The sequence below is a fragment of the Bos taurus genome, chromosome 25 (genome assembly GCF_002263795.3).
Source record: "Bos taurus isolate L1 Dominette 01449 registration number 42190680 breed Hereford chromosome 25, ARS-UCD2.0, whole genome shotgun sequence".
In the NCBI taxonomy this organism is placed as follows: Eukaryota; Metazoa; Chordata; class Mammalia; order Artiodactyla; family Bovidae; genus Bos; species Bos taurus.
Window position 1 is genome coordinate 16,488,037 of NC_037352.1, and position 25,041 is coordinate 16,513,077.

At 35.8% G+C, this 25,041-nt stretch overlaps 1 protein-coding gene and 1 non-coding gene across 4 annotated transcripts in view; one reads left to right on the plus strand and one right to left on the minus strand.

Moving 5' to 3' along the window:
- SMG1 (SMG1 nonsense mediated mRNA decay associated PI3K related kinase) overlaps window positions 1-25,041 on the minus strand; it is a 98,995-nt gene that overhangs the window by 43,606 nt on the left and 30,348 nt on the right. For 2 of the 3 annotated variants that reach the window (XM_005224744.5, NM_001205915.1), the window contains 21 exons: window positions 24,420-24,478; window positions 22,992-23,205; window positions 20,656-20,781; window positions 20,187-20,259; window positions 19,025-19,122; window positions 17,602-17,775; window positions 15,616-15,840; window positions 12,283-12,384; window positions 11,412-11,681; window positions 9,460-9,590; window positions 9,106-9,267; window positions 8,565-8,683; window positions 7,998-8,085; window positions 7,802-7,903; window positions 7,175-7,315; window positions 6,395-6,594; window positions 4,613-4,809; window positions 4,281-4,442; window positions 3,112-3,266; window positions 1,558-1,700; window positions 1,202-1,403 (listed from right to left, as the gene is read on the minus strand). In XM_005224744.5, the coding sequence (XP_005224801.1) occupies window positions 1,202-1,403; window positions 1,558-1,700; window positions 3,112-3,266; window positions 4,281-4,442; window positions 4,613-4,809; window positions 6,395-6,594; window positions 7,175-7,315; window positions 7,802-7,903; window positions 7,998-8,085; window positions 8,565-8,683; window positions 9,106-9,267; window positions 9,460-9,590; window positions 11,412-11,681; window positions 12,283-12,384; window positions 15,616-15,840; window positions 17,602-17,775; window positions 19,025-19,122; window positions 20,187-20,259; window positions 20,656-20,781; window positions 22,992-23,205; window positions 24,420-24,478 (3,143 nt within the window). Of the gene's footprint in view, window positions 1-1,201; window positions 1,404-1,557; window positions 1,701-3,111; window positions 3,267-4,280; window positions 4,443-4,612; window positions 4,810-6,394; window positions 6,595-7,174; window positions 7,316-7,801; window positions 7,904-7,997; window positions 8,086-8,564; window positions 8,684-9,105; window positions 9,268-9,459; window positions 9,591-9,779; window positions 9,840-11,411; window positions 11,682-12,282; window positions 12,385-15,615; window positions 15,841-17,601; window positions 17,776-19,024; window positions 19,123-20,186; window positions 20,260-20,655; window positions 20,782-22,991; window positions 23,206-24,419; window positions 24,479-25,041 lie in introns of those variants that run through there. The other variant, XM_005224745.5, reaches the window with a different exon arrangement.
- On the plus strand, window positions 21,134-21,243 carry LOC112444380 (U6 spliceosomal RNA). Its single transcript, XR_003032708.1, has one exon. It is a non-coding gene; the product is annotated as a U6 spliceosomal RNA (small nuclear RNA).

The window sequence follows — 25,041 nt, forward strand, 5'->3', positions numbered from 1 at the left end:
ACCCCACAGTTCAATGGCCAAACGTTCCCACCCTAGCCCCTCACCTCCAGCCTGCTGACAACCTAGCAAAGAAAGCCAGTAGGTCAGATACTTCTTCAAATCCCACCTAAGATTTTCTATCTTACTGGGACTCAAAATCTTACTTCTCTACCCTTATGGCCTATTATTCACTCAGCTCCAACCATAGTGGCCTCCCAGGCATTTCCAGAACACTCCAAGTCTATCATCTTTGCAAGAGATCTGCTTCCTCAAGCCTGTGCTCAAATGACATGCTGATGGTTTTTCCCAAGCTAGTCTGCCTGTGTCTACTCCTCACTAGAAGGTCAGCTCCTCAAGGGTGAGAATGCGTGTCTGTTGTACACAGTGTTGCACCCCACTGGCCGGCACTCAGTACATGTTCAATGGAGAAATTACCCACTAACTCATTTACTCACTAGAGAGCTCCCTGATGGCAAGACTAACAACCCTTATCATCTCAGCCAAGGGTCTGGGACACAGCTTGTACTCAAATTTCAAATTAAGATATTAATAAATGCTCAAAGGAATAAAAGGAAGAAGAGAAAATAAGAAAGGGAGTTTGATTTACAAATGTCATAAACTCTGTCCTCTTTAAAAAAATGTTTTTGATATAGTCACACCTAATTTAGAAATGGGGCTTCCCTGGTGGCTCAGACGGTAAAGCATCTGCCTGCAATGAGGGAGACCCAGGTTCGATTCCTGGGTCGGGAAGATCCCCTGGAGAAGGAAATGGCAATCCACTCCAGCACTCTTGCCTGGAAAATCCCATCGATGGAGGAGCCTGACAGGCTACAGTCCATGGGGTCGCAAAGAGTCAGACACGACTGAGCGACTTCACTTTCACTTTTAATTTAGAAATAATGCCATCAAGTATTATCCTTTCTAAAGCAGTGACCAATTTCTTTATTTCATTAAGATTTTAGAACAGGTTCTGAGACTCAATCCCAAATGACTATTTCAACATACAAATATGTTTTCCCTCTACATGAATATCCTCCTCATCTCTAATGTTGGTTTCTCATTGTAGTCATTTTAAGAATGGCAGTATTATTAGAACTACAAGCATCTTGTCATAATAAATGATTTTAATATTTTTCTGCCATAAAATAAGACTTTAAATAAAGTTACTGAAAAAAATTTTAATGGGGTTAAGTATAATTCATAACTGAAAAGAAATCCTTACTTTATGTAGTTGAAATCAGCCTTTAGGTTGAGAGAAGTACTACTGGTACTCTTTTTCAAGTCATGGACAGCATTCTGCCACTCCTGTACAGCAGCCCAATCAGCTATTGAAATGTAGCACTCACATGCTTTATTTCCCAAATAATTTATAACCTCAGGAGAAGAATCAGTTGGTTTGGAAAGCACAGTTTTTCTGGATTCACCTAAGTGAAAACATTTCATAAAATAAAGAGACAGCAAGAGAGATCCAAAGCAGTTATAAATATTTCAAAGAGCAGAGATATCTAAAAATGTATAGTAAGATCATGAGTACAAATTATTTGACTACAACTGTTTGTTTAAACTTGGAATGCTCACCATTCAAAGAATGCTTGGGGCTGGCACTATTACGCCCAGTATTAGCCAATGTGAGAACGGATTTGTCGAAGCTAGAGATGCAGCAATCGACACCTGTCATGGCACACAGGTGCTCCTGGTACTCCACAGAGGCCTTTTCAAACCTTCAACACAAGTTCAAACAGTCTTATTTTTTAATTATCCACATATTTCATTTCTAAAAACACTGGAAAGAATGAGTTATTCAATAAATTGAGTGGAGACAATAAGTTGATTATTTTGTGTGGGCCTGAGCAGGCACAAAATTAGACTTCTTACTCACAAAAAAATGAAAATAAATCCAAAGATCATTAAATGTTTAAGAAAAGAGAAGGTACAAACTAACAGAAAATATCAGTAAGTATCTGATCTCAATGTATGCAGAGACTCAACAGAAAAATAAACACTAAAACACATGAAAGTTAACAGATCTAATGACACCATAATTTGAAACTTTGGGCATCAAAAAAAGAAAAACAAGAACAAAACCCCCCCAAAATGAATATTAAAAACAAATTACCAATCAAGAAGATAGATAACATCAATAATCCTGGTGTATAATAAAATCTCACAGATCAGTAACCAAAAAACCAAGAGGCCATAAAGACACCATCTATGTTTTCAATAATCACAAATGGTCAGTAACATATGGGGAAACCTCTACTATTAATTAGTAATAAAGAAATTTATATTAAAACAAGCATTTTCATTAAATGATGGCAGAGTTCTTGTTTTGCAGTCGCCCTCTATATACACAAAGGAGAAGGGAAAAGGTTATTTTTGTTGTTAGGAATACAAGTGGGAACCATCTTTTACATAGGGTAAATTAGCAACAGTATGTATCATAAGCCTGATGGTCTGTAGCCTTTCTTCTATGAACAGTAAATCAACCTTCAGGAATGCATTCAAAGAAAACAATCACAAACATGAGCAAAGAATTAAATGCCGTGGTGCATTAAGATTAGTAAAAAGAAAATCCCAAATAATTCTGCTGTCCAACAATAAGGAATGTTAAATTATGGTGCACTCAAAAAAAAAAATATGTATTGTTAAAAATCACACTGTAGAAAATTTAACAGGGCAAAATATTTTTTTTTAAATCCTGCTGAGTAGAAAAAGCAAAATCATGTAACCAGCAGAAACACTGCTATTTCTGTGAAAAGAGGATAGAAAACTGGATATAAAAGAAAAAGAAATAGAAAAGCATGTACAACAAAACAAGTTACCAATAAGAGATGGAATTATGACCCTTCTTTTATTTTCCCTACATTTTCCATATTTGATAAAACTCACTTGAACATATACAGAGGAATCCAAGGTATGCAAAGAGTTTGCCTACAGGAATCGAGTAAGTTTAGAGCTAATAAGTGAGAACTCTGGCTATCAAGGGGAATTTGTATCAGATTCTGACACGAAAAGTTATCAATTAAGAATCAACATTAAATGTAATTAACATTTAATTACAGAGTCAGTGAGTAACACAAAAAAACTTAACATAAAGAACTCCTATCACCCATTTCCTTCCTTCTAACTTACCTCCCTTCAGCCTGTTGGGCCACTGAATTAATCCAGAGAAGATTTTTTCCAACAACCGAAGACGACCAGACAGCAATTCCCTGTATAGCTTCAGGACAATGAAGTTCACACAATGCTTCTACCACCATCATGATAGTTACTTCCAATTCATTTCCCTGAAAGTGGCCATTCAAAAAAAAAATCAAAGACGTCAATACCCTCAAAATTCAAATCTCTACTAAATTTACAACTACTGATCACAATCTAAAGCCTATTTAAAGTCAAATTTATTTAACAATTGCTTTTACAATGATGAAATTACATTATTAGAATTTCCTAAAACGTCATGTATACTGTAGATACGAGGGGGAGGGGGTGCTGATGGACTGTAATAAATAGCACTTGGGTGTTAATCTCTACAAAATAAAAAAAAAACTTTACCATTTCAGCTGTGGCATCTTTAGGAGTAATACATGAAGTAAATACAAAGCAAAAATTTAAATAACCATGAATCAAAGAATGCCTAATTTTATGTTTTTGCATATTGCCTATTGATATTAACTAGTAGACATTTGCAATTTTTGGATTCTATTTATTTAGTAACCCCACCTACAAGTCAGCACTTTCCCCACATATTATGTTATCAATATTATATTTTTACACATATTATAAATTATACTTTCCTATATACTATATAATCATTACAAGTGATTATAAAAGTTTTCTTATATACATGAATTTCTTAGAAGTTCCAATCTTTAAGCCTAAGTAATGAATATTTTCACATACTCTAAGTAAAAAATATAAATAGGCAACTTTGGAAGTTATTGCTTGTATAAAAATATTGGATGAAAAGTTTTAAATATCAATAGAACCTTTATTTTATCCACAGACTGTGTGCTCAGTTGCATTTGACTATTTGCAGACCCATGGACTGGAGCCCCAAAATCCTCTGTCCATGGGATTTCCCACTCAAGAATACTGGAGTGGGTTGCCATTTCCTACTCCAGGAGATCTTCCCAACCCAGGGATCGAACCCTAGTCTCTTGCATCTCCTGCACTGGCAGGCAGATTCTTTACCACCAGTACCACCTGGGAAGCCCCTATCCATAGATTAGATCATAGCAAAGGAATTACCCCCAAGTTTTTCTAATTAACAGATTTAACTAACTCCACACACACCACTTTACCTGAGACGGATTTGTCTTCATTTCTGTAAGCAAATCGAAGCCGTGTCTCACTGTCACAGCAGGCTGGCCTGCCAACAATCCAACCCTCATGATGGAGAGTCGGATCCGAGTCAGCCAGTCTTGACAAGTTTGGCGATTGGTATAGAAAAAAGTCCTAATGACCTTTAGAAGAGAAAGAAGAGCTCAGGACTGGTTCTGACAAATTACAGGCAGAAACGTCTGAAATACACATAAAGCATATATACAAGTCTACTGTGATTTCAGCTCTGCTCACGCTGCCAGGTTTGACCACAAAACTGCTGTAAATCAACATCCAGCCCACTGAAACCAACCTTGGGAGGCGATGTTAATGCATTGGCACATCCTTCATATGCATTATACATTAACTTCTCCAGGTTTTCCAGATACTGCAGAAGCAGCACAAGTCTAAGCTGGTTGCTACTGTGGCCTTCGTCATTGTCTGCAGTTGTCCACTGACTAACATCTTGATCGGGGTTTAATGTGTGAGCTGCAAGACTTCTAATGATACCTACAACCAAAGACAACATTCCACATTTAAAAGGAGTCTTCAAAGATTCTAGAAGTTCTTGGACATAATTTCACAAATTCACATTTAGTAAGTATCCTCTGCATATCCGTCACTTAAAAACAAAGTGATCTTTCCATTTTTAGAAGGAAAAAATGTCTTCTCCACACAAATTCCCTAAGTTCGTGAACAAACACATACGACACAATTATTTCAGTTCAGTTCAGTCGCTCAGTTGTGTCCAACTCTTTGTGAACCCATGGACTGCAGCACATCAGGCCTCCCTGTCCATACCAACTCTCAGAGTTTAATCAAACTCATATCCATTGAGGCAGTGATGCCATCCAACCATCTCATCCTCTGTCACCCCCTTCTCCCACCTTCAATTTTCCCAGCATCAGGGTCTTTTCAAATAAGTCGTTTCTTTGCATCAGTTAACCAACGTATTAGAGTTTCAGCTTCAACATCAGTCTCCAATGAATAATCAGGACCGATTTCCTTTAGGATAAACTGGTTGGATCTCCTTGCTGTCCAAGAGCAAGCGTCTTTTAATTTCATGGCTGCAGTCACCATCTGCAGTGATTCTGGAGCCCCAAAAATAAAGTCTGTCACTGCTTCCACTGTTTCCTGATCTATTTGCCACGAAATGATGGGACCAGATGCCATGATCTTCGTTTTCTGAATGTTGAGCTTTAAGCCAACTTTTTCACTCTCCTCTTTCACTTTCATCAAGAGGCTCTTTAGTTCTTCACTTTCTGCCATTACAGTGGTGTCATCTGCGCATCTGAGGTTACTGATATTTTTCCTGGCAATCTTGATTCCAGCTTGTGCTTCATCCAGTCCAGCATTTCTCAGGATGTACTCTGCATATAAGTTAAGTAAGCAGGGTGACAACATACAGCCTTGTACTCCTTTCCCGATTTGGAACCAGTCTGTTGTTCCATGTCCAGCTCTAACTGTTGCTTCTTGACCTGCATACAGATTTCTCAGGAGGCAGGGCAGGTGGTCTGGCATTTCAATCTCTAAGAATTTTCCACAGTTTGTTGTGATCCACACAGTCAAAGGCTTTGGCATAGTCAATGAAGCAAAAGTATATGTTTTTCTGAAACTCTCTTGCTTTTTCAATGATCCAACGGACATTGGCAATTTGATCTCTGGTTCCTCTGCCTTTTCTAAATCCAGTTTGGACATCTGGAAGTTCACAGTTCACATACTGTTGAAGCCTGGCTTGCCGAATTTTGAGTATCACTTTGCTAGCATGTGACACAAGTGCAACTGTGCGGTAGTCTGAGCATTCTCTGGTATTGCCTTTCTTTGGAATTGGAATAAAAACTGACCTTTTCCAGTCCTGTGGCCACTGCTGAGTTTTCCAAATTTGCTAGCAACTTTGTGAATGAACACACATGACACAATTATTTAATAAAAGCTTATTCTAACAAACATATCTAGATTAACTGATAAAGTATTAAATGAAAAAACTGTGTACTCTCAAAGTTCTGTTTTAATGAAGATAAAAAACCCATTATTTCTTAACGCAAGCTTGAAAGTATTTACATTGCAAAGTCTGAAACAGTGCAGAGTCAATTACCTTCAATTGTTTGGAAGGTATCCTGAGCTCTGCCAAGTGGGGTCCTCAGCTTAGAAAGGACAGTGAACTGTGCTGCTTCCCAAATAGCCCACTGCCAGAGGACAGCATCTGTCTTTAGCAGATTGCGGGGAATCGTTGATTGGTCACGTTTATCCAGTCTCTGGCAGCTATAGAACAATCTTTCTAACCAATTGTCCTTCCTGGAAAAAGAAGTTTCATATTGAATGACAATTTCATTTGAAGAAAAAACAGACAATAACAAAAAAACAAATTGCAAGGGAAATGGGAATATGGGACTTTCCCCCTACTTCAAAAAGGCAAACCTATAAAACTGGGAAGCATTAATTATATCCCCACCTCTCATTTTAAAGTCTTTTACGGCTGAAATAGAGTAGGGTATAGTGTGGACAGATTATTAGGGTAAAAGGCTCGTGACAGTTTGGCCATCAGGATAAAATATTCACTGCAAGTAAAAGTCTCCAGAATGTCTACACCCTCAGGCCCCTCCCCAAAGCACTGATGACTAGGACACATCAGTTACATGTGAACCACACTTCACCTTTACTATCAAGTGTAAAGCTCATTTTTATCTCTTCAGGTGCCATCTTCAAAGCAATTCCTCCTACTATTGAAAACTTAAAACAACTCATTTGAAAAGAACATTACTTTCTATTCTGCCACCCCTGATGTATTTTCTCCTCTAAATTGGGCACAGGGTTAAGATATTCAAATATATTTAAAGTACTTTTCCCAGATGAAAGAGTCAAAGAAAGGTCTTACCCTATTCTATGAGAGTTTCCATACAAAATAAAACTAATAACATCAGAGAAATCTTGTGGGTGGAATGTGTTACTTGGTGCTTTACTCATGTGACTTCTTAATGCTAAAGAAATTTCTTGAATTTCTGTGTGATTGTTATTGCTGTAGACAGAAAATAAAGTCACTGTTACACAAAATCCTTTAGTTAAAAGGTTACCTCCTGCTGTAAATGAAATACTTCCTTGTTAACTAAATCTGACAGTAAAAACAGATAAAATTAAGACATTAAAAATAAAGGTTACTACAACTTTGAAATTTAAAGTTTTTTTTTTGAAATTTAAAGTTCTTAAATCACCAAAATTAACCCAATTAAAAACTATAAAAGAATGCAATTTAGTTTTACAAATAATAACTACTGAGAAACACATTTTGGCACTTTAAGTATTATTCTGTAGCAATCATCATAAGCTTTATAAAAATTACAAATTTTTGTTATTTTCTTCTAGACCTGCATGATTTGATCCTTTGCCATCTCTTCAATCATTAAGAAGTACCACAAAAGATGTGATATTAATTCACTAAGAGACAATTCGTCTTTTCCTAAATTAAACATTATGGGATGTCTTTGTATTGATACAATTGTTATACCTCAAGACAACATCTAAAGGGATTGACTTCAATAGCTTTCCAAATGCTTGTCGAATACGAGTTCCACTATGGACTAGCTGAACACGGCAAACATCAACACACCTACAAAAAAAAATGAAATAGATAATACAAGTGTGGCAATATTTCTAAGTTATTAGGTCCAGGGTCAAAAGAGTGGATCTAATTTAATCCATACCTCTGTAAAAGATCATCTGGTAAGGAAGAGGACAGTGCATGTAGACTGCTGCATGCTTGCAGACAGATATTCACATCTTCGACCAGAGCTGTTAAAAATTTAAAGACACTTTCAGCTTGCCAGAAGAAATTCTATGCCAGTACATCATAAATTTCTGAACACATTCACTTCAATAAACAGTGAGTGACTACTATGAATGAGGGGTTGTTCCTGCCTGGAACCCTCTCTCACTGGCAGTAGTAACATTTGGGAAAACACTAACACTCAACAAAAATCTACTTAGGGTGACTAGTCTTCACCCAAACCTTTTCTCTGAAGGAAATTTTAAAAGTACATGGAATGTATCAACAATCACATAAGCTTAAAAATGTTAACAATCACTTTAAAACAACCTTTTTTCACATATTAAGACTGGCAAAAAAATTAAGACAGATTACACCTTTGTCATTAAAATGGGGATGAAACATTTCCACTCATGAAAGGCACTCAAGTGACTATCTTTCTCTCATTATCAAAGATCTCTTTTAAGCACTGATTAACAAAAATTAAATAATCACAGAATCTTACTGTTGGCTAAAAGGCCTTTGCAAAATTTATGGAAAGATGGAAGAGAGAATAAAGGTGCATATGTTTCAGACTTCTTCATTAAAACAGCCACTTCCAAAGCCCAGGTCATTAACAGTTTCCTGAAACATAAAATACACAGCTGATTTCAACATTAATAAAAACTAAAAATAGAAAAACAACTTGAAAAATCTATTCTTTTAACATTAATTTTCTTTTGGTTTTTTTAATACTTCAACAAATAAGAAATATTAAAACTACAGAAATTCCTCTGACAAAACTGTCTTTTAAGAAAATCTCCCCAAACTAGCATAAATTGTAGCAAAAAAAATTCTAAAATCTCTACAAATACATTCATCTATAAAATATTGCAGGAAGGAAAGGTTTCATGTAATTCTTTCAGGAAACAAGAAATGCTAGACTAAATAATGAAACAAAATTTAAAGTGTTTCATAATGAAGAAGCTGCCCTACCCCTAATGATAGTCTTCATTTCTTTTTCTCAAATTAACCAAAAGTTAGAAACATTATAAAATATTAGTTACCTTGTGTCCTGGTTAAGATTATCTTTCTTAAGCAATATTCCCAGGAGATTTAAGATAATTGAGAAATGTTTTTTTGTAGCTGTAGTTACAGTACTAATAACGGCACCATCAAACAAGGACGGGGATGATGAACTAAGACTACTAGATATAAAGTGGTCATGCCTAGAAGACAAAATTTGGATCATCTTGTCATATCTCATTAAAAAAAAAAAGCAAATCCAAAGTTAAATCAACACATTTTTTTTTTACACTGTATACTCTAAAGGGTCCATCTTCCCTTTAAAAACAAACTTTCTTTCTTTTTTTTTTTTTTTTTAACAGACAATTCTTAAGAAGTATGTGTAAATACATTACCTGGTACAATGAGAATACAATGTGTAGAGCACTGCATACTGAATGGCAGGGAAATGAACAGCCAGGTCGCCATGCACAATCATCAGATTCTTACTCAGAAGTGCAAACACAGTTGGAGACAGGGCCCACATCTGATGATGTACCAAAGAAAGTAAATGTTTGGCTCCTCCAGGACATACATGACCATACAAAATGTTTATCTTTCAGAATATGTCTGCACATTTTTAAAAATTAAAATGACAGATTTAAATTTGGAAATAAGCTAGTACACTAAACCTGGGATCAGCAAATACTTCTTGAGAAGATAAGAGAGTAAATACCTCAGCCTCTGCAGGTTATGTGACACCTCTGTTACAATGTCCAACTCCTCAACTTTGCCACTGCAGTGAGAAAAGTTACAGACAAAAAATAGGAATCAAAGTGGCTATGTTCCAATAAAAAGTCTTTACAAAAAGAGGTGATGTTTGGTGATGGCTGCACAATTCTGTGAACATATTAAAAATCACTGAATTGTACACTTTAAATGGGTACTGTACACTATGTGAATTATATCTCAATAATTAAAAGAAAAAAAAAGGAAAGAAAAAAAAAAGCAGTGGGCAGCTAGATTTGGTCCATGAACTGTAATTTGCTGATCCCTGGTCTAAACAAAAGCCCCTGCACTCTTCAGTGTAGTAGATTACCTCAGTTTTCCATATACCATAAATGGCAAGTTGCCCTCTCCAGTATGAAAAAAGGGCAAATCCTGCCACTATAAGCCTTTACCATTCTTCCCTTTCTTTCCATTGCTAAGATACTCCTTTCACCTGACCACTCTGTCCCCATTTCCTCTCACTTTCAGAGTGTAGAATATAAACCTCAAATCTGAACACAATGTGAATTTCTCAACAATCAAATTTTAGAATGCGAAAGAGGAGTCAGCTGCAGCCCAGCAGTGAGGGAAAGAATAGTCACTGCGGGGGACACAGGGCACCTGATCTAATATGGACAGCATGCAAATACAAGTACCAAATCTTGAGTTTTCCCTCTCTTCTCTCTCAGAAACACTAACCCCTTAATTATATTCCATTACTTTTCATTGTAAACAATGCTTTTCAATTTTGCTAAGTACCACAGGAGGGAGAAATATACCCTGATAGCTCAGTTGGTAAAGAATCCACCTGCAATGCAGGAGACCCCGGTTCGATTCCTGGGTCGGGAATAGCCGCTGGAGAAGGGATAGGCTACCCACTCCAGTATTCTTGGTCTTCCCTTGTGGCTCAGCTGGTAAAGAATCCGCCTGCAATGCGGGAGATCTGGATTCGATTCCTGGGTTGGGAAGATCTCCTGGAGAAGGGAAAGGCTACCCACCCCAGTATTCTGGCCTGGAGAACTCTATGGACTGTATAGTCCATGGGCTTGCAAAGAGTCGGACACCACTGAGTGACTTTCACTTCACTGACGCACAGCAATTATTATAAATCAAAAGCAGTCACTTCAGATTTCTTAAAAGGAATGAAATCTTTCTTCTTCTTCCAAAATAATATGTGAATGTTCCCAAAGTAAAGTGGGTAGTCAAAAACTAAGGGACATATGGAAGCACTAACTCTAGTGGGAAAAGGAAAAGAGTACCAGGGGAAGAAAGGGTTGCATTTTAGAACTACACAAACTTGTCCTGCGGAAAATGTTGACAAGTTTACTAAAAGCATGCTAGAGTAAATGGGAGAGAGCATTAAAATACAAGTCCAAAAAATAAAAAGGATATAAAAAACTTATCAAGGAAGGCAAGAGCTAAACATAACAGCATGAAAATATTCCTGTCAATTTTAATTATCCAAGCATATCCAAAATATGGCCGTTTGTTCTGTGTGATGCTGCAGACACACCGCCTTGTAGTTAATGAAACATGTTAACATGCAATGAGGAGAGGCTCAAATGTGGATAAAACAAAGCCATTACAAGTAAATACTCACCCCAATTAGTGAGTTTTTAGCATTTCCAATTGTAGTCAGAGCACTAAGGTCAAATATAACTACAAATTTTGCATTGTCTACATTGAAAACATGATTCTTAAAAGCCTCATGTTTTATTTCAGAACAGGCATCAGGAAGTTGTAGACTATGTAGCAGATTGTTTAGGGCACAAGTCATTTCTCCCAAAATTAATTTATAGGCAGTCTCTAAAACAGGAATATTCTTCAGACTGAGCACTGCTTGATAAACAGCATGGGCTACAGCAACAACCTTAAAAAGAGAATTCAGGAAAGTAATAATTAAATGGAAAGCATATTACTATCTGCAAAATGATGATACAAATCAGTTTAAGAATGGTAAATTCACTGTCTAAAACACCAAAGACTTTAATTTTTCAAAAAAAAATTTAGGAAACCTACACAGTATCAGTAAGCTATTTAAAAATCTATAAAGCTTTATTATCAAAAAAGTATTCTCTAAAAATGACAATGTGGAATTTCTTAAAAGGCCTTCTGTTTTTTAAGCCAGTATCAGAACAAATACAAGCAGCAATTTATAGAGACAGGTTTTCCTACATCTACTTAGAAAGTCTATATTGGCTTTGACTTGGGAGTCAGTTAGGAAGCTAACAATAAACATTTGACATATATATAAATTTTAATAAATTTAATGGAAACCTGAGAAAACTATCATTCATCAAGGTATACAGTATGAAACTCAACAAATATTAAGTGAATTATTATAATTTCTAATATTCTAAATCAAATATTTATCATTTTAATATTTCATTTATGTACCTACTAAGTAATGAGCATGAGTCAAACTTTTTAATGACCTAAGTTAGCAAAAGCCTGATCAGTCAATCACTTACCTCTTTTTCTTTATGATAACGCAAAAATAGTAGCTTAGATGATGGTATAAACAGTTTTTCTACAAATGATGATGGCAGTTTTGTATTTATCTGTTCAACAATCTAAAAGAATAAAGTAAGAAATGAGTTATCAATTCACAAAAGAACACAGAGGAACCTTAAATACATATTCCTAAGGGAGAAAAACCAATATGAAAAGGCTACATATAATTCTGACACTCTGGAAAAGGCAAAACTACCTAAATCAAATCCCTTATGATTATACAGTGGAAGTGAGAAATAGATTTAAGGGCCTAGATCTGATAGAGTGCCTGATGAACTATGGACTGAGGTTGATGACATTGTACAGGAGACAGGGATCAAGACCATCCCCATGGAAAAGAAATGCAAAAAAGCAAAATGGCTGTCTGGGGAGGCCTTACGAAGAGCTGTGAAAAGAAGAGAAGCGAAAAGCAAAGGAGAAAAGGAAAGATATAAACAACTGAATGCAGAGTTCCAAAGAATAGTAAGGAGAGATAAGAAAGCCTTCTTCACCAATCAATGCAAAGAAATAGAGGAAAACAACAGAATGGGAAAGACTAGGGATCTCTTCAAGAAAATCAGAGATACCAAAAGAACATTTCATGCAAAGATGGGCTCGATAAAGGACAGAAATGGTATGGACCTAACAGAAGCAGAAGATATTAAGAAGAGGTGGCAAGAATACACAGAAGAACTGTACAAAAAAAGATCTTCACGACCCAGATAATCACGATGGTGTGATCACTGATCTAGAGCCAGACATCCTGGAATGTGAAGTCAAGTGGGCCTTAGAAAGCATCACTACGAACAAAGCTAGTGGAGGTGATGGAATTCCAGTTGAGCTATTCCAAATCCTGGAAGATGATGCTGTGAAAGTGCTGCACTCAATATGCCAGCAAATTTGGAAAACTCAGCAGTGGCCACAGGACTGGAAAAGGTCAGTTTTCATTCCAATCCCAAAGAAAGGCACTGACAAAGAATGCTCAAACTACTGTACAATTGCACTCATCTCACACGCTAGTAAAGTAATGCTCAAAATTCTCCACGCCAGGCTTCAGCAATATGTGAACCGTGAACGTCCTGATGTTCAAGCTGGTTTTAGAAAAGGCAGAGGAACCAGAGATCAAATTGCCAACATCCACTAGATCATGGAAAAAGCAAGAGAGTTCCAGAAAAGCATCTATTTCTGCTTTATTGACGATGCCAAAGCCTTTGACTGTGTGGATCACAATAAACTGTGGAAAATTCTGAAAGAGATGGGAATCTGCCTCTTGAGAAATTTGTATGCAGGTCAGGAAGCAACAGTTAGAACTGGACATGGAACAACAGACTGGTTCCAAATAGGAAAAGGAGTTCGTCAAGGCTGTATATTGTCACCCTGTTTATTTAACTTATATGCAGAATACATCATGAGAAACGCTGGACTGGAAGAAACACAAGCTGGGATCAAGATTGCCGGGAGAAATATCAATAACCTCAGATATGCAGATGACACCACCCTTATGGCAGAAAGTGAAGAGGAACTCAAAAGCCTCTTGATGAAAGTGAAAGTGGACAGTGAAAAAGTTGGCTTAAAGCTCAACATTCAGAAAACGAAGATCATGGCATCCGGTCCCATCACTTCATGGGAAATAGATGGGGAAACAGTGGAAACAGTGTCAGACTTTATTTTTCTGGGCTCCAAAATCACTGCAGATGGTAACTGCAGCCATGAAATTAAAAGACGCTTACTCCTTGGAAGGAAAGTTATGACCAACCTAGATAGCATATTCAAAAGCAGAGACATTACTTTGCCAACAAAGGTCCGTCTAGTCAAGGCTATGGTTTTTCCTGTGGTCATGTATGGATGTGAGAGTTGGACTGTGAAGAAGGCTGAGCGCCGAAGAACTGATGCTTTTGAACTGTGGTGTTGGAGAAGACACCTGAGAGTCCCTTGGACTGCAAGGAGATCCAACCAGTCCATTCTGAAGGAGATCAGCCCTGGGATTTCTTTGGAAGGAATGATGCTAAAGCTGAAACTCCAGTACTTTGGCCACCTCATGCGAAGAGTTGACTCATTGGAAAAGACTCTGATGCTGGGAGGGACTGGGGGCAAGAAGAGAAGGGGACGACAGAGGATGAGATAGCTGGATGGCATCACTGACTCAATGGACATGAGTCTCAGTGAACTCTGGGAGTTGGTGATGGACAGGGAGGCCTGGCGTGTTGCGATTCATGGGGTCGCAAAGAGTCGGACACGACTGAGTGACTGATCTGATCTGATGGAGACAGAAAAAGGATCAGTGGTTGCCAGGTAGAAGAGGGGAGAAAATAAGTGGAACAGGAGGGATTTTCAGGGCAGTAAAACCCTTCCGTATGATACTACAATGGTGAACACATGGCATTACACATTTGTCAAAAACCACAGAATGGACAATACAGAGACTGAACTATATGGACTTTAGTTAATCCTAATGTGTCGGTCTGGCTCATCAGTAACAAGAGGGAACTACTGGGGAAAGAGGCTGTAGGAGAACTCTGTACATTCTGCTTTTCTGTTAACCTAAAAACTGCTCTGAAAAGTAATCTATGAAAGAAAAAGGTAATATATCTAAGCTGTATTTTTAGGCCTTAACACTGTGACATTAAATGTTTAGCTATCTAAATAGGATACATGTATTTACACTTAAGGGTAAATTTTTACATTGGCAAAGGAAAGTACAACTATGGCAGCAATGTTCAGCAGAATGTCATCTAGAATTTGTTCTGAAATAATCCAGTTGGGGATGGAGGGATGGCAAGGAGGAGGCAGAGAGTAGGAGGCCTAGATGAAACCAGATGGGCCATGTGTTTCTAATTACAGAAACCAAGTATTAAGTATGCAGAGATTCATTATACTACTCTACTTTTTAAAAAATATGCTTCAAAATTCCATAATAAAAGGTGAAGAAAGAGGAAATATTTATGATTAAGAAAAGAAAATCTATCAAAGAAGCTTTCACATGTTTCAGAAGCAAAACATAACAGGGCCTTTCAAAATAAGTATCAAGTACCTCCTCTACACAAAATTTATCAGGAGTGCTAGATAAGTCTCATATGAAGCATGCTATTTCATCAAAAACAAGAAAAAAGAGTGAAGCTACACTAAGATAAGATCTCAAACACTAAAAGTAAACAGATACAAGAGCAAAAGCAAACTAGATTTTAAAAGACTAATACAAAAAAAATTTTAAAAGCCCCACAGGCAAACAAGGACTTAATTTCTTCCACATCAATTTACACTTAACAACCTGAATAAACATATTAAAAAGCAACAAAAAAGAATTCACATACCAATGTGAGTAAATTCAAGACTGAGATGATATAATCTGTACCACAAGTCTGGCAATTCTCCAGTTGATCTAATCCATATGTAATAACCATGTCACAATGTATAGTCATGCTAGGATCCAAGCTGCCGAGCAAAACACCAACACACTCATTAGCAGCTGTCAACACAGCCTCAGAAAAAAACACTTGGTTTGCAGCCGTCACACATCTCATTACTCTGTACAGAACCTGCAAATGGGGAAAACAAGCAGCTTTTTAAAAAAATTCATATTCTTCCACAGAGCAAGAAAATATTTTCTTTCTAATGCAGTTTCAATGGAAAATTAACTGCCTGCCTTGTCAGTAGTCTCAATATTCCAGTTCTCAATGGTTGAATAATAATAAGAGTATCTCTGGTACAATACACAGAAAGGATCTTGCCTAAGTATCTAAAGTACTACTGTGACAGGAAATGGAATTTGCCATCCTCTATTTCCCTTATACCCAATTCCTACCCCCCAACCAAAGTCACTAAATAGCTGAAGTTCAAAATCTTTTTAATAATCATAAAACACACCAGAACTTAATAACAGTATTAACAACATGGAAATAACCTACCATGAGAATAACTTTCCATAATCTAGCACTTGGACTTTTTTATAAAACTAAATATCCAAGATAGTTTAGCTTATGAAAGTTCATGTATTGGCGGCCTCTTTGTAAAGATATTCTCATTCGTAACATATAATACCTATTTAAGTATTATGAAAATCATATCATTTCCAAACAAAAAACTCCACTAAACTATAGTAGTCAATATTAACATACTAAATTTTTAATAAAAATAACTTAGGAAAAAACAGATACAGAGGAAATTGATACAGAATAATACTTCTCAAATTTTTATGTAATATTCAACAACTACTACATACAGGGTTTTTTTTTAAACCAACAATAGGTTTAAAAGGCCTAAAATACCATTTTTGGCAAAGACCTAAAAGACTCTCATTAAAGACTACATTAATATAGAACTATCCTGGAAAATGGTATGTGCTTGTCCTTTGTTTTATATCTGAGTTAACTGCTTTTATTTCAACACTGACAGTCATCAACCACCCTTTTAGACAATTAAAAAAAATTAAACTACTTTGCTCAGTTTTAAAATATTAACATACTGGTTGTAATTATCTTCAGGAGCTGACATGTCTGCTCAAATACACAATTAACTTACTAAGAATTAAATATGTAATTAATGTCCTATTTTATCTAGCAATGTGTTCAACAAAAGTAAATGCTAATGAAAGCCAGAAATTCATACTAACAGTAAAGTTTTAATCATTTAGGTTAGGTCTTTTAAGACTTTATCACACAAGTTTCTCCCTTCTTGTTCAAGCAGAGTATAATGATAGGGATTCACTTCTCACATCCATTACACTGAACCACTCACTGGACTGTAACACAACACAGCTGATGTCTGGGGCTAAAATGTAGCAATCTAGCTACCTTTTTTAATTGGTCTCAGGCTATTACATATTTTAGATTCTATGTCTTTATATCCTTTGATGTCAAGCTATCAAATTGTTTCATCCTGTCATGCTTAGCAAAAATTACTTTTCAAAGCCTTATTTATAAATGAGAAGTATGTTGAAAAACTTCTTAGTATGTTGAAAAACTAAAAGGAGACACAATAATTTTAAATCAAAACTTTAAATTATTAAAAAACTACAGAATGTTTTTCAAGTTATATATGAAAAACAAGACTAAATGGACCTACAGAGAATCTCCTAAAAGTTCACAGCATTTAAAAATACACAGTGGACCTTTTATCATGGGGTGAGGGGGAATGGAATATAGAATTCCCTACCTTTCTGGCTATTTAAGAAAGTAGTCAGACACATAGATACATGCTAAACAAATGAGAGATTAATAACATATTTCACTAGGTAAAGAGAACCATTTAAAATAAAAAGCAATTATTATTGAATGATACCTAAGACTACTAAAACTTACATCTGTTACATATGCCTCAGTAATTGGAGGACCTCGAATTGGGCTGAAACGTTCCCCAATGCTTCTCACCACAGTACTGAATACCCGGAGAAGTGCTGCCAGCTTTGGTAAGGACACTGATGGAGGAGGAACATCTTCATCCACTGACTCCCCAGAGGCTACATGGCTGAGGTCCTGGATGTGAATTCACAGCATTCTTATTTAAGAAGGACATTGTTTTTAAAAATAAACAAAAAGAACTCCCAATTTTTAAATCAGTTAACTTTATAACAGATCTGTACAAATGAAGAGGAATTTTGGCCTATGACAGAAAAGGAAACACGAATCTTAAATACAAAAGTAGACTTTACTTCTCCAATTATTTAAAAAGCAAATATTAACCTCAATAGATTCTTTGAGCAACTCCAACAGTAAGATAAGCCAATATCATGCACATGAAGAGGAAGGGGGATGGGGGAGTTTAGAGGAGGCTGGTTCAAAAAATTATAAGAACTTGTAATACCTAATCTACAGATTTAAAGTCAGTTGAGGAAATTAGATATACTCAAAGGAAAAGATTAGCAAAAAATGGAATATGAAAACCATTATACCCACATATAATTAAGCACCAAAATAACTGAAGAAAACTAAATCTCTAGGGATAGCAAAAGGCAAGTCTCTACAAAAAAGAATGGGTGGCTTATGAGAAGCAGATCAGCTTTAAAGTTGTGCTAGGAAGCAAGACATCCTAGCTGTGGGGGTAAAGAAACATAGGGAAGCAAAATATTCTCTCATTTTTCTCTGAAAGGGAGAAAACATATTGGTACAGTTACAAGTAGTGAATTAACCGTTTGCCAGAAAGAGCAGAGGTATAAAGAAAAAATGAAATTACATCTTTATGGAAGCCTTGACCACCAAATAAGAATCATGGTAATTACCAACTAAGCAGGAAAGAAACAATAAGAGACAAATTCAAAGACGGCAGGTTTAAATCATGACAGTGGCCAGGAAATCCGAGAACCAGTAATGGACACTTGACTTAAAAGTGTCATACTCAAAAGGTAACTGAAACCAAGCCTTGTCCTCTGAAGCACAAGCCAAGATTGCCGATACAAGTAAGAGGAAAGCCTTTTTCATCATCAATTCACAACATCAATTCAGCTTTTTCATAACAAAAAAAAGAGTAAACTACAACTGAAGAAAATGTTTTTGGAAAATTACCAGCCACCAAAATTATTTCAAGCTTTGGGAAATTAGGTCTGCAATCTTTCCAGTAATTCTGCTGGCAACCTAAAAGCATCTGAAGCAATGGTCTCATAATTTTTGCTTAAATGTCAGGTGATCAGAATTATTTTAAAATAAATCTAGCATTGCTTTAGATTTTTGTTTTGTTTTTTTTCTTAACTGAAATTTTAGGAAATAACTTAGTTTTTTATATACTCACCTCAGCATATGCCTCCATGTCCTCTAAAAACTGACCAAGAAGAGTGGTAGAAAATGCAAGGTCAGCTACCCAGAATGGCTCCAAACTCTGCAACCACCCTAGGAAGCACGTAAAAAATTTTGAAAGAGTAGGAAAAAAATCTAGGTCCAAATAAAAGAGACTTTTAAAAGACTTTCAAGTTGCTCACTCTTGAAACAAGCCCTGTATCATAAAATTAGCACTATAAACTGTTTTTTGTTTTTTTGCTGTGCCGCATGACTTATGGGATCTTAGTTTCCACACCAAGGATCAAACCACTCTCCCATCCCTCTTTGCCCCGTGGAAGTGCAGAGTTCTAACCATTGGACACCAGGGAAATTCCCATGAACTATTAAATATACTAATGATTAACAGCTACCTCTTTTAATGCTGCAGAAATAAAAATGCTACAGAAATTAAAATCTAATCTGTCCTTTTTTTTTTTTTTAAGTAGATTTAATATCCATAGTATCACTACACACATGGCTGAGACTATACTGCCCCAATCTAAGACCACACTGGTTTTCTCCTCCAGGGCCACACTTGGCCACTGAAAGTGTACCTTCATCTCCGAGGGAGAAATGGGACCACTCGCCAGTGGAACTGAGAGAACTATTCTTACCTGTGTATCTTAACTTCAGAACTTTATTGTACCAAACAAGCTATGAAAAACTACAGCACCTGGAACAAGTTCAAGTGAGTCCTACTAGTCATTCATTTAACTGGAAAAAAAAGGTGGCTTTTTCCCACAATTTATGACAATCATCCAAATTAATCCATTTGTTTGACTGTTTAATCACTAGAAAAACAAAAAAAATCATAAATATCCAGGATGTTCCTTCCATTCTACCCTTCAGAGTACTGCCACTATGGTTATCTTCCAACCAACACATGCAACAAATGACTTGAGACAAGTCATAGGTACAACACTACAATCTGCATTTACTCTCCCTACTTACTACAAAAGTACACACTTTTCCTTTGAAAAGATAAAGGTAGCTAACAAGTAATCTTCACCAAAATATTCTCTGAAGTAATTGTGTTTCTTCTATTATCAAAAGAACTAGTATTAACAGCTGGTCTTTGAGGAACCAATACTCCTTCCCACAATATTTAAATAACTGGTATATCCTGAATGACTCACCAGACACCTGTTGTGTAAGTGAAGGCTTCTGAGTATGATCTATATGCCATCCAACTAATATATCAACTGTATCCTGGATGGAGACAAAGAAAAGGGGACTAATCATTTTAAGGTCTTATTGCTATTCCACCTGTGGACCATATAAGAGTAGGAGATTCTAGAACATCTTATGTCCTACCTACTTGAGATCATACTAACTTAAGAGGGGGGTGAGAGGGACAGGGCAGGAGAATAACGGACCTTTGTTAGTGACATTGATGAAATATTTAAGTATCTTAAGGCACTAGTGTTGGCAAGTACAGATGGTATTTTTTATAAAACTGCATTACTGTATCATTCAATCCTGGCCCTTAAAACTGACTATACTCAAAGGAGCAGAAACTCTGTTTTCTATCTAATTTCTCAATTCCTCATGTACGCAGCCAATCCCTCACCCCATTGTATGAAAAGAGGGAGTCAGGGAACTCACCCTAAAATTTGTGCTGAAAATATGAGGGTAACATCGAGCTACCAAAAGAATGCACTTAACACACTTGCAAAGTAATTCTGGTGTATCCACATTTTCAAGAATGGACTGCAGGCTGGTCATTACAAGCTGAAAAATAAAAATTACAAACCATGAACATTTAATAAAATAGGGAGAAAACAAGCAAATTAGCTTCATTATTTAATAGTGACATAGCCAAAACTGACTATGACATCAGAGAAAATAAACTCTGTAGTTTTAGTTTCCAAAAAATTTGAAAACATTTCAATCCACTAAGATATTAAAGGCTGAAAACAAATACTGTTTTTCCCTTCTTTAACGTCTGTTAACATATTTCTAAGTAACATGTTTACTCTGTTCCTAAGTGTTTTCTTCAATATTATGGGTGTGATTAAAATTTCAAGAACAAAAACTAAGATGTATGATTTTAAAATTCAGAAGACAGAGCAAATGTTGTACAGTTTATACTTAAAGATATAAACACTTGCTTCAAACTGGAATGATTTAGAGAAGATTAGCATGGCTCCAACACAAGAATGACATATTATGTTACCACTATTACATGTGCATATATATATTAAATAAACATATGGCATACTACTTATAGAATATTTTGCAGCTGAATTTTTTGTTAAAACCCATTCTTTCCCCTAAACGAAGGCTCTTCTCTATAAAAGAATTAAGTTATAAATATAGAAAAAATGCTAGAATGAGAAAAACCACCATTTTGCAACAGCTAGTACTGTAACCTATACAATGCACAGCATATGAATGAATGCTAAAATCAAGTGAAATATTATGAAAAACAGGATATTCAGAAGGTCTCATGGTATTATGTACAGATTACTGACTAATTACAAAGGGAGAAAAACAAGCCTTCACAAAGGAAAAATCTGGTTGGTCTTCACCTTAACTAAGCAATGAAACTCTTCATCTAAGAGGTATGTGAATCTCAAGTTATGTACCTGCTAGCGTGACACAAAGCTAAGTGTGAACCCATGAAGTATTCATGACCAAACTGTTTGAACTGAATCTAACCAGCAAGGAATAATCAGACAAGCCCAAGATGTAGAACATTCTACAAAAGAAGGGGGACAAAAAAAGTGCAGCAAATTGTTATGCTTAAGAAAGATTAAAGAGGCACACCACCATCTTCAAGAGATTAAAGATTCATCAAAAACATGAATCTTGATGGAATCCTGAGTAAGACAAAAGACATCTCAGTGGCAACAGCACGATTTGAACATGGATTTTATTATGCAACAGAACTAATTTTCTTAACTATGATTATAATATTGTTGTTATATAGAAGATTAGCCTTAATCTCTGGAGATGTATATGTATGCTCAAGTATCACAGGGTAAACCATCATGATGTAATTTATTTTCAAATGCTTTAATAAAAAATCATGTCTGTGTCTGCATGTGTGTAAAAACAGAACTGGAGCAAAATATTAATAAGTGACAAATCTAGGTAAAAGATACATGGGTGTTTACTGTACTAGCCAATGTGTTTACCTGTGGATTGAAAATTTTTCAAAATAAATAACCGGGGAAGCATCCACTATATAAACTATATGCAGAATAAGTCAAATTTGGTGTTACGCTGGTCAGTTACAAATAATTTTCTAAATCTTTTCCCAAATTCTTTTCATAACCTCTACAATTAAGGGAAAATAAAAATTTTAAGACAGAATAGATTTCTCACTTTTTTTTTTTTTTTTACTAATTGGACAAAATAAAACACAAAATCAACTTTTTAGGAAAAGTAAAAATAAAGATATCAAATATTCCAAAACCATCAATTCTAAATTTTTAAACAACAAAAACTGAATTATTTATAATTTGGCTCTAAATTAAATTGGGAATTATCTTTTAATAATTCAGATATACTATTATTTTATATAACTTGGAATAATAATTTTTAACATATTATCAAACCTAAAAAAAACCCAAAGTAAGTTGTGATGTTTAATTTTTATCTCCCTCAAAAAATGTGAAGCCCCCTTTGACCTGGCTTTCCTCATGCAGCTCCAATGTCTAAATCTGTAAATGATTCTAGTACTAGGCAAATTCAAAAGAAAGCTTCTAAAAAGTGAAGACATAAAATTTTAAGTAACTTATTTTAAATCTACCTATAAAGTGTATTCTTTATATTCTTTACTCACATTCAGAAAGAGGCATTTTATTTACATTACATGTACTATCAGTAGATAACCCCTACCCTAAGATTCCTTTCTTCAAGCACTCCACCAAAGATGTGTTACAGACACCGTTCTTCCCAAGCGCATCATCACTCCCCATCCTCCATATTCTTACCTGCATTACAGATGAAAAGGCTTTCTTTTCTCCTACAGTCTCTAGTGCTTTGTAGGTGGCACATAAGTAGAGGAGTTTAACTTCATCTTTTGCAGATGAGCTAAATTTGCTAAAAATCCATTTGAAGATCTTCTCAGCCTCATAGCTCAGAGATGCACAAAGAAGGCCAAGACAACAAGCTCCCTCCTGTCTCAACTCCTGAAGCAATTTGCTACTGTTTATTTTAATGCAAACAAAACAAAACAAACAAAATACACAAGAGGCTTAAGCTTTCAAAGATGACAAGAATAACATATCTTACAACAGAATGTGTTAAATGATTTAATTTTTATTCAGACTACACAAAAGGTTTAAGTTTTATCCATTCTAAGTATTCTATCTTCTCTCTCCTATGGTACCTTTGTTAAAACTTTAAATTTTCTTTTATTTTAGAATCGATTATTTACAAATAGTAAAGAAAGGTTTAAATATACTAAAATTCAGACTTTGAATTCGATCTCAAACTATACTAACTGATCCATAGAAAAAGGCAGCAACAAATGATCAGACAAAGTGAAGTCGCTCAGTAGTGTCCGACTCTTTGCGACCCCATGGACGGTAGCCTACCAGGCTCCTCCGTCCATGGGATTTTCCAGGCAAGAATACTGGAGTGGGTTGCCATTTCCTTCTCCAGGGGATCTTCCCAATCCAGGGATTGAACCCAGGTCTACCACATTGCAGGCAGAGGCTTTAACCTCTGAGCCACCAGGGAAGCCCTAATATTCAGTATCTGAGGACTATAAAATAGGGAACAGTAATAGTTAAGTATAATAAACTTAGAAGATTAACACTGATTTAAGTATTATATTAATCAGTAACTATACAAAATAAAACCATCCAAAAGCAATAAGATTCATGACATACTGAGATGAGTTTTGGATGCTTTCTAACACTGCAAGTCTTTGGGAATCACCATATGAAGAAATGACTGCACACCTCTGGGGAACCCCAGCAGCCCTGGAGACTAGATGGCTTTAATCCACTGTTGCCCAAAGGACACACCCTTTCACCTCTACTCTCTAAGCAGTTTCAAAATGCTCTAGTTTACAAAAGTTAACTGGATGCATTCATGCTTGCATTCAGAGTTTATGTCATTCTACAAGTCAGTGCTCAATTATTTAGTCATGTTGACAAATTAAAAAAAAAGAATGGCTTTCCCTTTCAAGTGGGTTCCATTTGTGTGTGTGTGTGCTCATTTGCTAAGTCCTGTCTGACTCTTTGCACCCCCACAGACTGTAACCTACCTGGATTCTATTTCAGTGGTAATTAAGGTTTAAATACTTTAACACAAAAAAAGATGGCAAGAGAACCCAGTGAAACATTAAAAATGTTATAAATGAAGTCAATACGTTTATCTTCCTGTATACTTTTAAAATTTCTCTTACTTACCTTTCATTAAGCACATCATGTACAGCAGCCAAGATATTATCCAACTGCTTAACTAGCACCTTAAAAAAAATTTAATAAAAACTTCAGATTTCTATACTTTTAAGAATAACATTATGTACTTTTTCTTACTTCTGGTTCCCTCCAAATTGTAACTGGACCACACCTTACTTTTCTTATTATTCCCAGGTCCCAATTATATCAGGAGGGTCATAAGTTTCCTTTCAGATTCTGAAAGAAATTTATCCATAGGAAATATACAGCCATGATCATCAATGGGGGAAAAAACCAACAACTCTTTTATTTACTCTGAAATGCATTTTTAGAACAAAAGGTGAACTGATGGATAGAAGAAGAGGTAGAGACATATATGATAAAGTCATAAAGTGTTACAGTGTTAATGACAGAATTTAGATGCTATGATATTCACTGTAAAATTCTTTCAATTTACTATTTGAAATTTTTCATAATAAAATCAGGCAGGGGGGCCTGGAGGAAACCTGCTTTGAACCAAATGTCATTTGACTCACTACACCATTTTCATTAACTGCCTCCTGTTCTGTATCATGTTTTTAACAGTAGGAGACTTAGTTGTAGGGCAAAGAAATTTGCAACTGCTCCTGTA